Source organism: Lolium rigidum, chromosome 6 (assembly GCF_022539505.1).
Source record: "Lolium rigidum isolate FL_2022 chromosome 6, APGP_CSIRO_Lrig_0.1, whole genome shotgun sequence".
NCBI classification, from domain to species: domain Eukaryota; kingdom Viridiplantae; phylum Streptophyta; class Magnoliopsida; order Poales; family Poaceae; genus Lolium; species Lolium rigidum.
The window spans coordinates 48,744,462-48,758,141 of NC_061513.1; the positions used below are offsets into that span (position 1 = coordinate 48,744,462).

At 48.3% G+C, this 13,680-nt stretch overlaps 1 protein-coding gene and 2 pseudogenes across 1 annotated transcript; 2 read left to right on the forward strand and 1 right to left on the reverse strand.

The window, feature by feature from the left end:
* Window positions 1-1,145, reverse strand: part of LOC124659582 — a 15,943-nt pseudogene extending 14,798 nt beyond the window's left edge.
* Window positions 1,146-3,933: 2,788 nt separating this feature from the next.
* LOC124662575 lies at window positions 3,934-10,684 on the forward strand (annotated as a pseudogene).
* Window positions 10,685-12,103: 1,419 nt separating this feature from the next.
* Window positions 12,104-13,445, forward strand: LOC124660604. The gene has a single exon (XM_047198428.1). The coding sequence runs from the start codon at window positions 12,133-12,135 to the stop codon at window positions 13,288-13,290; it is 1,158 nt and encodes a 385-aa protein (XP_047054384.1). The 5' UTR covers window positions 12,104-12,132; the 3' UTR covers window positions 13,291-13,445.
* The last annotated feature ends 235 nt before the right edge of the window (window positions 13,446-13,680 follow it).

The following is a 13,680-nucleotide window of genomic DNA, read 5'->3' on the forward strand; positions in this document are numbered from 1 at the left end:
CGGGCACCTGCGCAACCACCGGACATATAACCCTGCTCTTTTGACATGGCGAGATATCATGAACTAGCGTTTAGCTAGTTCAACTGGTTTTGACACATTTCAGGCTGCAGCCTAGCACCGTATGAAAAGCACATTCAAACAAGACACTAATATTTTCTCCAGCTACTTCTCCCCATTACTGACTAAAAGGGTAGTAACTGGTTTCAGGTATGATTCCTAGATTAAGAGAAGTATCTAATTCTTCATAAGGTTAAATCCAAACCCATTAGCCAGTTCCTGTATTAAGTCAAAATGCATTGTGCTACAGTCATATCACCCTCCGTAAACGAAAATTGTCCCTACAAAAGTTCATACAAGGGGCAACCTCAAAAGGATGAATTCATGAAACTAAATCCATCGGAGTGGTGCAATCGTTCCTATTGTGAAATCCACACTTCCACCATCAAAACTGGACTCCTGACTCTCAATGAGTCTACAGCGATTGAGCAAACATTCCCCACTGTATTTACTACATGGAGAACGTAGAGCCCCAATTAAGGCAAACGGAGCAAAAATCCAACCCACAACTACCACAATACACGCTGATACAAACGATCGAAGCAACCCTACCAAACCCATATTAAGCTAACACCACAAAATGTTCGACTGAAGCTGTCAGAAGACGAATTCCAGCCCGTGATTAAGCAGAACCGAACTCTCTACCATCTCACCCAGACCCCACATGGCGAGCAAGCAAACGTCCCGACTGAAAACTAGGCACCAATTTCTCCAACACCACGCCGGGCTCCTGCGCAACTACCTCCCCTTGCGCCTCTGCTGACGTCACCCCGCACTAAAATCAGAAAAATCAGGCGCGAAATACACGCCGATCGAGCAAAATCCCGGGCGCCCGGCCACGCGGAGCTCAAATTGACGCGCGCGCCGTCAAATCTACCGGGAAATAGTCGCGGGAACAGCGGCGATCGAGCGGATCGGAGCGAGTGTGGCTCACCGCGATCAGCAGCGGCGGCGGCTCGATTCCCGCAGCATTTGCTCCGATCGCCCGGACGGAACCGCCGATCAGATCGCGCGAGAGGGCGGCTGGAGCCGTGGGGATCCTTGGCCTAGTCCGTTCGGTCCTCGTTTGCTTCGTTTCGGTGTGGTGTGGAGGGGAGTTTTTTTCCGTTTTGGTGCGATCTAGGGAGGGGAGGAGAGGAGGAGGAGAAACAAAGGAGGTGGTTTCGAAAAGGTGGAGGAGGTTTCGAGGGGTGGGAGTGGGAGGGATCGGACGGCTGGGATGGACTACGGATGAGGATCCGACGGCTGAGGAGCGAGTGAGGGGGTGGGGACACTGGGGTGTGGCGCAGCACGGGAGAGTCTTCTCGAGCACGCAAAGATTGGCGAGCGAAGACACGGAGCCGAGTCAGCAGCGCGTGTTGAGCAACTCGTTTGGGACATGTACGCGCGGTGATCGTCCCCTCTACATACCAGGAACATTCCCTACATCTCTCAGAAAAAAGGAACATTCCCTAGTACAAAAAAAAGTTAACCAAAAGCATAAAACCATGTGAGGTACTTGCACATATAACTGTAAAATTTAGTAGGAGTAGAAAATATTTTCAATCTACAAATTTGTATTGGGATTTTATAAAATAATAAATAAAAAAATTATTATACCGCAACTATGACACCACTCACTGTAGATACATCTGTTTTTGGATAATTATTTTAAACTGGAGAGAGTATTACTCTCCACGATTAAGGGTCTAAGAATATAAGAGAGAAACTTTATTCTTATAACACGTGAATATAGTTCATTGGGAAGAACTACCACTTGCAGTCGGGATCCATCTAGGAATGGCAAGCCACCGCGGAGGTCAATGACAATCACCACCAGCTATGTAGTGAAGCCATCGGACGATGACCTCCAAACCTGGAGATTAAAAGAAGTCATTGAGACCAATATGCTCTTACCTGGAGGAATAGCCCTTAGAACGGGTAGTAGTCGTCAAGGGTGAATCCAACGTCATTGTTAAGAATGCCAGTCATCCTTCCAGACAAAGAATCGGACGGAATGCCTCTAATGTAGGTTAAACGGGACATATCGAGAAGTAAAAGAGCACGATGCCCGATCTAGGTCTCTTTAGTGAGGTATCAAATGAGGGGGTTGACTTTAGTGGCATTCCGTATCTCCGATGCCACAAGGTTCATTAATTCTTCACCAAAGGCACCCCAATACGACCACATATACGATAGACATTATGGACTAACCAACATGTATAGCTTTGTTGCATGCCTAGTTCACTCACACTGAGGGTCATATAAATAAAACAAACACATACCAAAATCAAAAATACCCATGGGATTGGAAGTTGTGTTATTGAAGCTTCCGTTGTATGAGTAGATGCTCATGTCACAAAAGCTCGCCTTCTAATCGCTCCGACCCCTTGACCACTGTGCACCACATCAATTTGTTTTCATCGAAGGTAAACTTTCTTGCTCTTGCTCTAGCGTCGTATTCAGTGGCGGATCCATAGAGTGGCTAGGGTGGTGCATGGACCACCTTGAAATTTCTACTTAGACTATATATATATATATATTATAGAATTTCTTTTAACACAAATATAATTAAATGAAAAATACACTATTGGATCACCCTGGTATTTTGTGTTGGATCTGCCACTGGTCGATGGAAAGGTACAACCCCGCGGTGACCACGAGCCCATGTTGAGGAACTTACTGTATAATGCATTGGAAAGGGGGAGTTGTGAATGAGAAACTAAACACCTAATTTTATTGGCTCATTGTTATAACTTGCGAATACTCCTACTTCGCTCCAATGTATCATCATCCTATTCCTCTGTGATGTCTCTACAGTAATTTAGAGCTTAAATCTCTTGGAAAGCAACATGCACTAAGAGAATGTTTACTCATGGGATAGGGATCTTATAACACCATGTGGAGCCATGGGGCTAGGAAGAGACTAGAGCAGAACCCCTTTGCGATAAAGATATGTGGTAAAACGAATAAAGATGAGGTAGACGGATTGGGACGAGATGAAACAAAAGAGGATGAAGGGGAGGGGAAGATGATGTTGCCATACAACTATTGAGTAGGGGAACTAATGATCCAACTGATCGCTTGGTGCGTAACCGCCACCCCATGTTTATTCTATCTTCCAAAGTGGTAGCATACCTTGGTCTTCATCTGGACTCAATTCCAATGCAAGCATATGTAGGCTTTGATTTTTTTAGAAACACAATACATACATAAACGCTCATAAATTTATATATGCACTCACCCCTACAAGCGCACACACGCACATCCTATCTCTATGAACATCTCTGAGAGATCGGACCGATTTTGAAACTCTGATCCGATGAGCACCATGGACGCCTCACTATCAGTATGAACTTCACCTCCCACCACTAAAAAATATTTTGTTTTTTATGAGAAATCAAAGACTTGATTCAACATTCCAAAACACTGCACCCATAATTTTGAATTTCTAGCCTAGTTGACGGCTTGGTAATCCAAATTTGATTTTAATGATTTATTTGGTTTTCCAGACATTTGAATTCTAGAACTCGGTTTATACCAATGTTAAAATAGTCGGCTACGGGATATAGCCGCGGCCTCCCAAAACAGATATAGCCCGGCTATAGCCGAGCTATAGCCGGCTATTTAAGGACTTTGACACCTTTTAGCGGGTTAATGCAGTTAGCCGCACCATTCGGGAAAGGCTATAGCGGGCTATAGCCGGCTATTTTAAACTATGGTTTATACCAAATCCAAAGCATGTTTGTGTGAAAATATTTCCCCTAAAATATTTTGTTGGAAAATCATCTACAGTAGTACTTTCTTTTTGGGCAGAGATTTTTTGACTGATTTTTGGCCAAGGATATTGCCACAAAGTCCAAACAAAATTGGTTTTGTAACATTTGCGGACAAGACCCCCAATTTTCACTCGTACAACACCCCATCTCCTGGCAGCCGACAACACACACCTCCGCCTCCACGCTGCCGTCGGCGATTTCAATCGAAACCCTAACTCCGGGAATAAGGGATGAGGCCCTTGGCGACGGTGCCGGGCGGCGGGGGGAGGCGGAAGGCGGGAGCTGCTGCTGCTGCGGCGGCGAGCCGTGAGTGGCTGGTGGTGCCGGCGTCAGGGCGGGCGCGGGTCGAGGAGGCCGGGAAGCACGCGGTGATGGCGCGGACGGGGCTGCCGGCGCGCGACCTGAGGGTGCTCGACCCACTGCTGTCCTACCCGTCTACGATCCTAGGCCGCGAGCGCGCCATCGTCGTCAACCTGGAGCGCGTCAAGGCCGTGATCACCGCCGCCGAGGTGCTGCTCCCCAACTCCAAGGACCCCGACTTCGCGCAATTCGTCCGCGACCTCCAGGCCCGCGTGCTCGCTTCCTCTGGTCAGGTATATTCCTGCACCACTGCTTTCTGACAGTTCACGATTTGCTTGCTTTTGGGCTTAGGATTTCGATTAGTAAAATAACCGTGGTACAATATCCGAGCTGTGGGTGGATAGGAGAACTATGTGGAGTTTTTTTTTTAAGATTTCGCGTCATATATATCAAACCTTGTGTTCTGCTTCTAAAAGAGAGATGCAATGGTTCCAGTGGTAGTAATTCTTGCCAGAATTATATCTTTGGTTTCTGGTCTAGGATCAGATGTCTTCAATGGATTCTTGAAACTGCGACTGGCCAGTAGCGTTGGGGGTCGAGTACATCTGTTAGAGCACCCATATATTCAGAATTGTCCAAACACCATATGGTCCCAAGAATACAATTTGATTTGCACATCTGTTAGACCACCCTTATCGCCAGTCTTGGCTTCAGAAATTGCTGCTGAATTGAACTTCATATTTGCGAAAAACAACATCAGACATTCATACAGTTAGCATAATATATGTTCTGCTCACTTCAGAATTTTGCACTTCAGTGACTGGAGGCATGTATGAGGACGTGGGCGGTCGGTCGAATAGTTTATATGTAAAATACAAATTGTTGATCCTGACACTTAGGTCATTCCACTTGGTTTCCTGTTTTCTAGAAGCGATACTGGGATAAGGCATAAGGGGCTGTATGAATATGTGAAATTTTTTCTTCCTTCAACAGGCTGCAGAGTTTACTGATATTGAGGGTGAATCATCTGCGATTGCTTCACCATTTCCTGCTCCTAGTAGTTCCTCTAAAGGACATGAACTGGAGATGGCTAAGCGGACTAATGATGCGGTGGGTGGAATGACTCACAGCAGCAGTGTGCCGGCGTTGACCACGATGAAAGATGGAAGCACCAAGGTCTTACCTTTTGAATTTCGTGCGCTTGAAGTGTGCCTCGAGTCAGCATGTAGATCTCTGGAAGAGGAAGTACGTGTCTCATCTATTTCTGGATATTCTGGTTCAAATTATTTGAATGCAACTAGATTATTTTATTTGCCATCTTAGGATATCTTGTTTTAACAAGCCATGGTTCACACCATGGCCTGTTCGATATCGAGCTTTTGTTTTTACGTATTTACATAGGATGTTCAGTCATTTATTCAGATGTGCTTATCAGATGAACTTGATGCCTTGTTAGAGCAATTTATAAAAGTTTGGTTATCCTGCTTTTCCATAAAACCTGGGACAGTCCTGTTTATATTTTGTTTTACAGATAGATGGAGTCGTGCCTACCGTAGAAGCTTTTCTTAAGCTGTCCTTGGAATAGTCTTTTGAGTGTTCCCTGGTTTATTTAATATATATTACATTTAAGATAACAAAGACTACAAATCACTTTTGAGATAGCTGTAGTTCTAACATAACATGGTGTACTGGTAGTTGCAGACAGTGACTGGCCTGCTTTTTTCCGCAGACTGGGACTCTGGAGAAAGAGGCTTATCCAGCATTGGATGAGCTAACTTCAAAGATCAGTACATTGAATCTTGAGCGGGTTAGGCAAATTAAGAGCCGTCTGGTGGCAATTTCTGGACGTGTGCAGAAGGTAGGCAATTTAACTTGTTCGAGGATTCAATCTATTTCATGTAAATCTTCTTGTCAATTTTTGCTGCCACTGTATCATACTATCACGGGCAGGTGTTGTCAAACATAATTTGTTGTTTCATTCTGCTGGCTGCTTTTGATATCACTATTTATTTGACATTCATAACTATGTGGAAGAAATTTTCCCCAAACCTTCACCCTCACCTGCAGCATATGCACATCTGAGCACTGCCTACCTCTATACCTGTTCTTTCCATCATAATTTCCTCACAAAAGCCTATTTTTACTGCAATCTTCTGAACTCATTTACCTTATTCACTTGCACAATAATTCCACATTGTTACAATTTACTTTCTCACAGGTGAGGGATGAACTTGAGCACCTATTGGATGATGAAATGGATATGGCTGAAATGTACTTGACAGAAAAACTTGCTCAGCAAGATATCAGTGAGACTTCATCTAGAGTTGAGGTTGATGATCATGATCCATCTCAGTTAGAGGAGGGTGGGTAAGTCATCAAAGGGGGACATCTCTACTTTCTTCTTTTAGATGTACTGCTGTTTCTGTAGATCATAAATATTTCTGACTGGTTTGAATGCATCTATATGCATGTATGAATATGCTGAAAAAAATGCAATCATTTCATTTGTGTGCAGGGATGAAGATTATAGAAGCGAGCCAGATGGAACCAATGTTAGCTTTGCTGGTTATAAGCCCAACATTGAAGAACTAGAGATGCTTTTGGAGGCCTACTTTGTGCAAATTGATGGCACACTAAATAAGCTTTCACATGTAAGAGTTGTTCTCTTTCTCGTGTTACTTGCATTAATCCAAACATTGCCGAGTTCCTGCCCACTTATAATTGTTGAAAGAACTTCAGATCTGGAGCGTGAATTTTATAACGCTATATGTGGTTGTACTCAAGAACATACAATGCAACTACCGTAGTAAAAAACATTGTGGTATAAGTTACAGAATGTTGTAGAAATGATGCCTTCAACAAGCTGATATTAGGAGCTAGGGCACTCTAGAAGTAGAAGTTTATTTGTATATCAGTAGACATTATTGCTTGATTTCATTTTTCTTTCAATTGGTTTTATTAGAAGTTATTTAGAATGATTTACTACCAATAATATTATTTCTAACATGAAGCATTGGGGTAGGGAGTTTTATATAGAATGATTGTCAATCAAATTCTCAGTCTTAATACTTGTTGTATGTTTGGTTGAAGCTGAGGGAGTATGTTGATGATACCGAGGATTACATCAACATAATGTTGGATGACAAGCAAAATCAGCTTCTGCAGATGGGGGTCATGCTCTCAACTGCCACGGTTGTTGTTACTGCCGGAGTGGCCGTCGTCGGTCTTTTCGGGATGAACATTGGCATATCGCTTTACAATCCCGCAACCCCAGATGAGACACGAGCAGCACATGTGAAATTCTGGGAAACCACCTTTGGAACCATTGCTGGGTGCACGATTCTGTACATAGTAGCCATGGGGTGGGGGAAGAGGAGTGGGCTGCTGCAATGAGGCGCAACCATGCGTCACGGCTGTTCGCACAGAATGGAGCTCGATTATATTGATACCTGAAAATGCATACCTGCATTGCCTATCCCATGAATGAAAAGAATAAAAACGAAGGAAGTGAGTTTTTCCTGATGTAAGAAAATGGGTAGTTTGTCTGGAAGAAATTTGATGCATAATGTGTTGGCATGGTATTGCTATAGCAACTCAGTCTTTGCTATCGCACCTGGGTGTAGTGACGAAGGAACCACTAGGTGCACTTGCTCTTGTAAGCCTTTGTGGTGCTATTGTATATGTAGATCTGTTGTAAATGAACTAAATCGCAATAAAAGATGTTACTGGTGTGGATTGTATTGCGCAAGGGGTTGCTGTTCTCTGTGTGTTATAGACGACATTCTGAGTGCATTTGTTTGTTCGTGCTCTGATTGTTTGCTGGGTCATCGTCTTAGAACAGTTGTGATTTGTGAATGGCTGTTCCTTCCTCGGTGCTCATTCTTTTCAACTGAGAGAGATTTGCTTCAGTAGTTGGAGAAACAGTTGCATCAGTCTTCAGTCATGTTAAACCTTTGTTTTGAGATGCTCATGTTAAACCTTAGGAAAGTACCAAATGTTTGCTTCGCTACCAAGCTCTTATAGCAAACCAATCTGAACTGTAGACATTCCATCCTCGGTCCCATCCCTTTCCAAAGGGTGGCGCGGCCGTCGCCAAATCACAGTCCGCCGCGGCGAGGGAGATCGACCGGGGCCGCCTATATAGTTGCAGCCGGCAGAGCCTCCTGGCAGAGGGAGCCGGAGATGAAGAGGAAAAGGATGGCGCAGGTCGCCACGTACTTCGCGGTGGCTTTCGCAGCGTTCCTCTTCTGGCAGTCCAACCGCAACCCCACCTCGCCGCCGCAGCCCGACATGCCTCTCCCGCCGCCGCCGCCACCGTTCCCGCGGGCGGCGTCTACGGTGCTCCCGGACCCGGCGCGCTTCTTCGCCCCCGAGCTCCTCGCCGCGCCGCTCCCCACCAACTCCTTCTTCCAGAACTTCGCGCTCAACAACGGGGACCAGCCGGAGTACATCCACCCGTACTCGGTCAAATCCGCCGCCGGGGCGCTCACGGTCTGCTACCCCAAGACCGTCCACTCCCCGTCCTTCCACGCCCAGACCTTCGTCGCCGACCTCACCCTCTCGTCCCCGTCCGCCACCCCCGCCGCGCCCCACCGCATCGCCGCCTTCGACGACCTCTCCGTCACCCTCGACGTCTCCCCATCGCTGCGCGCGTTCCTCGTCCGCGGCAGCCCCTTCGTCACCGTCGCCACCACGGGGGTCCCCGTCGACATCTCCCTCGCCTCCGTCCACGCCTTCCTCGAGGCCGCCCCGCGCGACGACACGCTCACCAGGTGGCGCCTCCGGATGAACAGCGGCCAGACCTTCCTCCTGTACGCCTCCGCGCCCATCCGCCTGTCCATGTCCAGCGTCACGCAGCTCGCGGCGCCCGGCTTCTCCGGCGTCATCCGCGTCGCCTTCCTGCCCGACGCGGCCATGGAGGCGGTCCTTGACCGGCACAGCGGCTGCTTCCCGACGGGCGGGGAGGCCGCGCTGAACCGGCCCTTCTCCGTCGACTACACCTGGCGCACGCAGGGGTCGGGGGACCTGCTCATGCTCGCCCACCCGCTCCACCTCCGCCTGCTCTCCAAGGACCGTGGCGGCGTCCGTGTGCTCGAGGACTTCAGGTACCGCAGCATCGACGGCGACCTGGTCACGACGCCTGGGCTCTAACGACCGACCCGGTGCTCCCCACGTGGCATTCCACCCGCGGCGTCAGCGAGGACGGGGTGCCCGAGATCGTGGCCGCGCTGCGCAAGGACGTGGACGACCTCGCCTCCACCCCCATCACGACCACCTCGTCCTACTTCTACGGGAAGGCGGTCGCCAGGGCGGCGAGGCTGGCGCTGATCGCCGAGGAGGTCGGGTGCCCGGAGGTCATCCCGGCGGTGCGCGGCTTCCTCGCAGCCACCGTCACGCCGTGGCTGGACGGCAGCTTCGAGGGCAACGGCTTCCTGTACGACCCCAAGTGGGGCGGCCTCGTCACTCTGCAGGGGACGGCGGACACCGGCGCCGACTTCGGCTTCGGGATCTACAACGACCACCACTACCACCTGGGCTACTTCGTGTACGCCACCGCCGTGCTCGCCAAGATCGACCCGGCCTGGGGCCGCGAGCACATGCCGCAGGCCTACTCCATGGTCGCCGACTTCATGTCGACAACCTCGCGCGAAGCCGGCGGCGCGAGCTACACCAGGCTGAGGGCGTTCGACCTCTGGAAGCTGCACTCGTGGGCCGGCGGGCTGACGGAGTTCGGCGACGGGCGCAACCAGGAGAGCAGCAGCGAGGCCGTCAACGCCTACTACGCCGCCGCGCTCCTCGGGCTGAGCTACGGCGACGCGCGCCTCGTGTCCGACGCGGCCACGCTCGCGGCGCTCGAGATGCTGGCGGCGCAGACGTGGTGGCACGTCCGGGGGGGCGACGCGACCTACGAGGACGACTTCACCGGCAGCAACCGCGTGGTGGGCGTCGTGTGGGCGAACAAGAGGGACAGCGGCCTCTGGTTCGCGCCGCCGGAGTGGAAGGAGTGCAGGCTGGGGATCCAGCTGCTGCCCATCGTGCCCATCAGCGAGGCCCTCTTCCCGGACGCCCGGTTCGTCAGGGACCTGGTGGGCTGGACGGCGCCGGCGTTGGCCAGGGACGGCGTCGGCGACGGGTGGAAGGGGTTCGTGTACGCCTTGGAGGGGACCTACGACAAGGAGTCGGCGCTGGCCAAGACCAGGGAGCTGGCGTCGCATGACGACGGCAACACGCTGACCAACCTGCTGTGGTGGCTCCATAGCCGTGGCTCGCCGGGCGCTGCTGGTACCGGCAGTGCGGCCGTTGATGGTGGTACTACTGCTCATGGAATGCTCTTGGATATGCTTGCAACTGAACCGGCTCTGGTCTCTTCGTGAATTGTTTTGGTTTGCTCAAACATATACTCTGGTTTATTCGTCGTGTTTCAGATATTAGAGGAATTCGGAGAATACAATCAGCATGATCAGTTGAACATGGGTACACGCGTGCTCTTTCATTGCTACGAACAGTACTCTTAATTTCCGTCTTATAAAGGATGACGTGCCACTGCAGAAATTCACTGCGTGGGTGGTGATTTGAGTGTGCCGCCTATGGGTTGTGTGAGTTTGCTCTTCTGAAAACATGTGTACCCTCAGTTCTACTGCTCTTCACTTTCAAAATAAGTGCTACAATTTTATCTAAATTTCAAAACTGGCTGTTGTAACTTCGTCTAGATGTGAATCTATCTAGACTCATTTTAGTGTGTAGATGCATTCATATATCTAAAAAAGCCGTGACACTTATTTTACGGAGGGAATACTTCATACACATTGCATATACCGTACCAACTGATACACATATCTGCATGTGTTCGGAAAAAAAATACAGGCTAGAAATGGAATTCCAGGAGAAAACTGGATCATTGGATTTATACAACTTAACCTTATTTAAGCTGAGAATGCACGAACATTCACCTGTCACCCACATAGCAGTTGCGGAAAATAGACACAACTTTTACTTGAATTATAAAATGTGCGGACGGGACATATGAGTACAACTTAATTTACTCCGTATTTTGTTTGTTCAGAAATATTTCCATCACTACTGAATTTCAGTATATTCCCCTAACAAATCAAGGTAGGACTGGTATTTAAATACTCTAGAATTTTAAAATACGAAGTTTGATAAACCTATAAAACATGTTCATCCGTATCCAAAATCTGAATATCACTTTATGCGGCAATGCCAACCAGAGAAGAAAGGTAGGTCAAGAGGACAAGGCGTTGGCAGCAGTGCTATCGAAGAAGAGAGGTAGATGTAGCTATATATGACCTCAATTCTATAACTTGGGGTCTCTTTGGTCTAGAACATAGAAATTTTGGAAGTTTCAAATCCTTAGTTTTTCTGTTTTGTTATGGTGGTTGTTTGATTTTAGGATTGAACCATATAGATTTTTTCAATAAGGATTTTTTTCAGCAGATTTTGTAGGAAATCTATCATCAACTTAAACCTGTTTTCTAAAATCCTTTATTTTTTCTATGATGGAATCAAACAAATCTTACTGCATTAGAAATTCTATAGAATCGAAGTACGCACGATATTGCAATTCTGCATTTTTTCATGTTCCGGCGCTCTTAGAATCCCGAGAATCAAAGAGGCACGTAACAAAAATCATATTTTATAGTTTCAAAAGAAAACCAGTAAGTAGAGAACGGATGTTCTCAGAGAAACTTAGCAACAATTAGATTTTCATGTTTTAAGAAAACGTGAAACGGTACTCTACGGGGTTCGCACATGGCCACTTTTCTAACCAAAACTCATGAGTTTAGATTTCTATGGGATCTTACAAATATGTTAAATTTCATTTCGTAATTTTGGGATCTTGGAAAAACATTTATGTTAATTTACAAAATAAAATGAAATCATGTGGTGGCTTGTGGGGGCTATCGTACATGTATGCGCATATCTCTACATACATACTCCTCTTTTCACTTTTCCAACTGGAAATCTCCGGCTTGCCGCCGGCGCCGTCGCCGTCGCCATGCTCCGCCTCCAGAAGTGCATCCTCACCCGTCTCCTCTCTTCTCCCTCCACCTCTCCCATCTCCCCTCTCCACCGCCTCCTCTCCGCGGCCGCGGACTCGCCCGCCGTTTCCCCCACCCCTGGCTTCGCCGTCGAGGAGTACCTCGTCGACACCTGCGGGCTTACCCGAGCCCAGGCCCTCAAGGCATCCGCGAAGCTATCCCACCTCAAATCCCCCTCCAAGCCGGACGCAGTCCTCGCCTTCCTCGCCGGCCTCGGCCTCGCCCCCGCCGACATCGCCGCCGTTGTCGTCAAGGACCCCAAGTTCCTCTGTGTCGGGGTGGAGAAAACCCTGGGCCCCGTTGTCGGCGGGCTCACCGGCCTCGGCATATCGCGTTCTGAGATCTCGCGCCTCGTTTCACTCGCCGGTATCAGTTTCCGGCACAGATCCATCGTCCCCAAGATTGGGTACTATCTGAGCCTCTTCGGCTCCTCCGAGAACCTCCTGAGGGCGCTCCAGCGATGCTGCTACCTCCTCGGCAGTGACTTCAACAAGGTAGAGCCCAATGTTGCATTCTTGCAGGAGTGCGGGCTAACTGTTTGCGACATTGCCAAGCTGTGCATCTGTAAGCCAAGGATACTGGCCTCCAAACATGAGCGTGTCCGGGCCATGGTTGCATGCGCTCAAGGTGTAGGTGTGCCCCGTGGATCTCGGATGTTCAGACACGCTCTGCATGCTGTAGAACCCCTCAACAAGGAGAAGATCGCCGCCAAATCTGAGTATCTGAAGACCACGTTCAGGTGGTCCGATGCTGAGGTGAAAATTGCTCTCTCTAAGTCTCCGCTTATGCTGACGATTTCTAAGGACACACTACAGAGAAAATCAGAATTCCTTAGCTCTGAGGTGGGGTTGGAACCGCTGTACATTGCTCATCGGCCGGTAATGCTCGGTCTTAGCCTGGAGGGACGGCTCAAGCCCCGGTACTATGTTACCAAGTTTCTCAAGGAAAATGGATTGCTAGATCGTGGCAAAGATTACTACAGTATAGTCACGATCAGCGAGAAGGTATTCATGGATAAGTTCATACGCCGTCACAAGGAAGCTGCACCACACCTTGCTGAGGACTATGCAACCACTTGCAGAGGGGAAGTGCCTGCTAGATTCAGATTTACATGAACCAAGAACAGGCTTTGAAGATTGGGAACTGTTCAGCCTATGACACAATTAAAATTTGTTTACTGTTGGTAATTCCTAGTTTGGTGTTCTTTGCCTGATTGAACGATGGGTTTCTGCTATAGTATGGCTGTTAGTTTGTTAGAGGTTGGTTTGGCTGTGGCACTGACTTGGTGATTTGATTTCTGAACCCCAAGAAAAGTATCTCCGGAAACAAATTTCTGAGAAGTCTGAATATTAGCTGTGTTCCTGACTTCGGTTTAGGATAGACTTTTGATCTGTGTGTGGACCAATTCTCTGAATAATCCGGGACCAGAGAACCAGAAAGCAAAAGAACTGTTCTGTGTCGTTTTCCATATAAAATATCAGTATTACTTTCGATTGTTGGTTCAT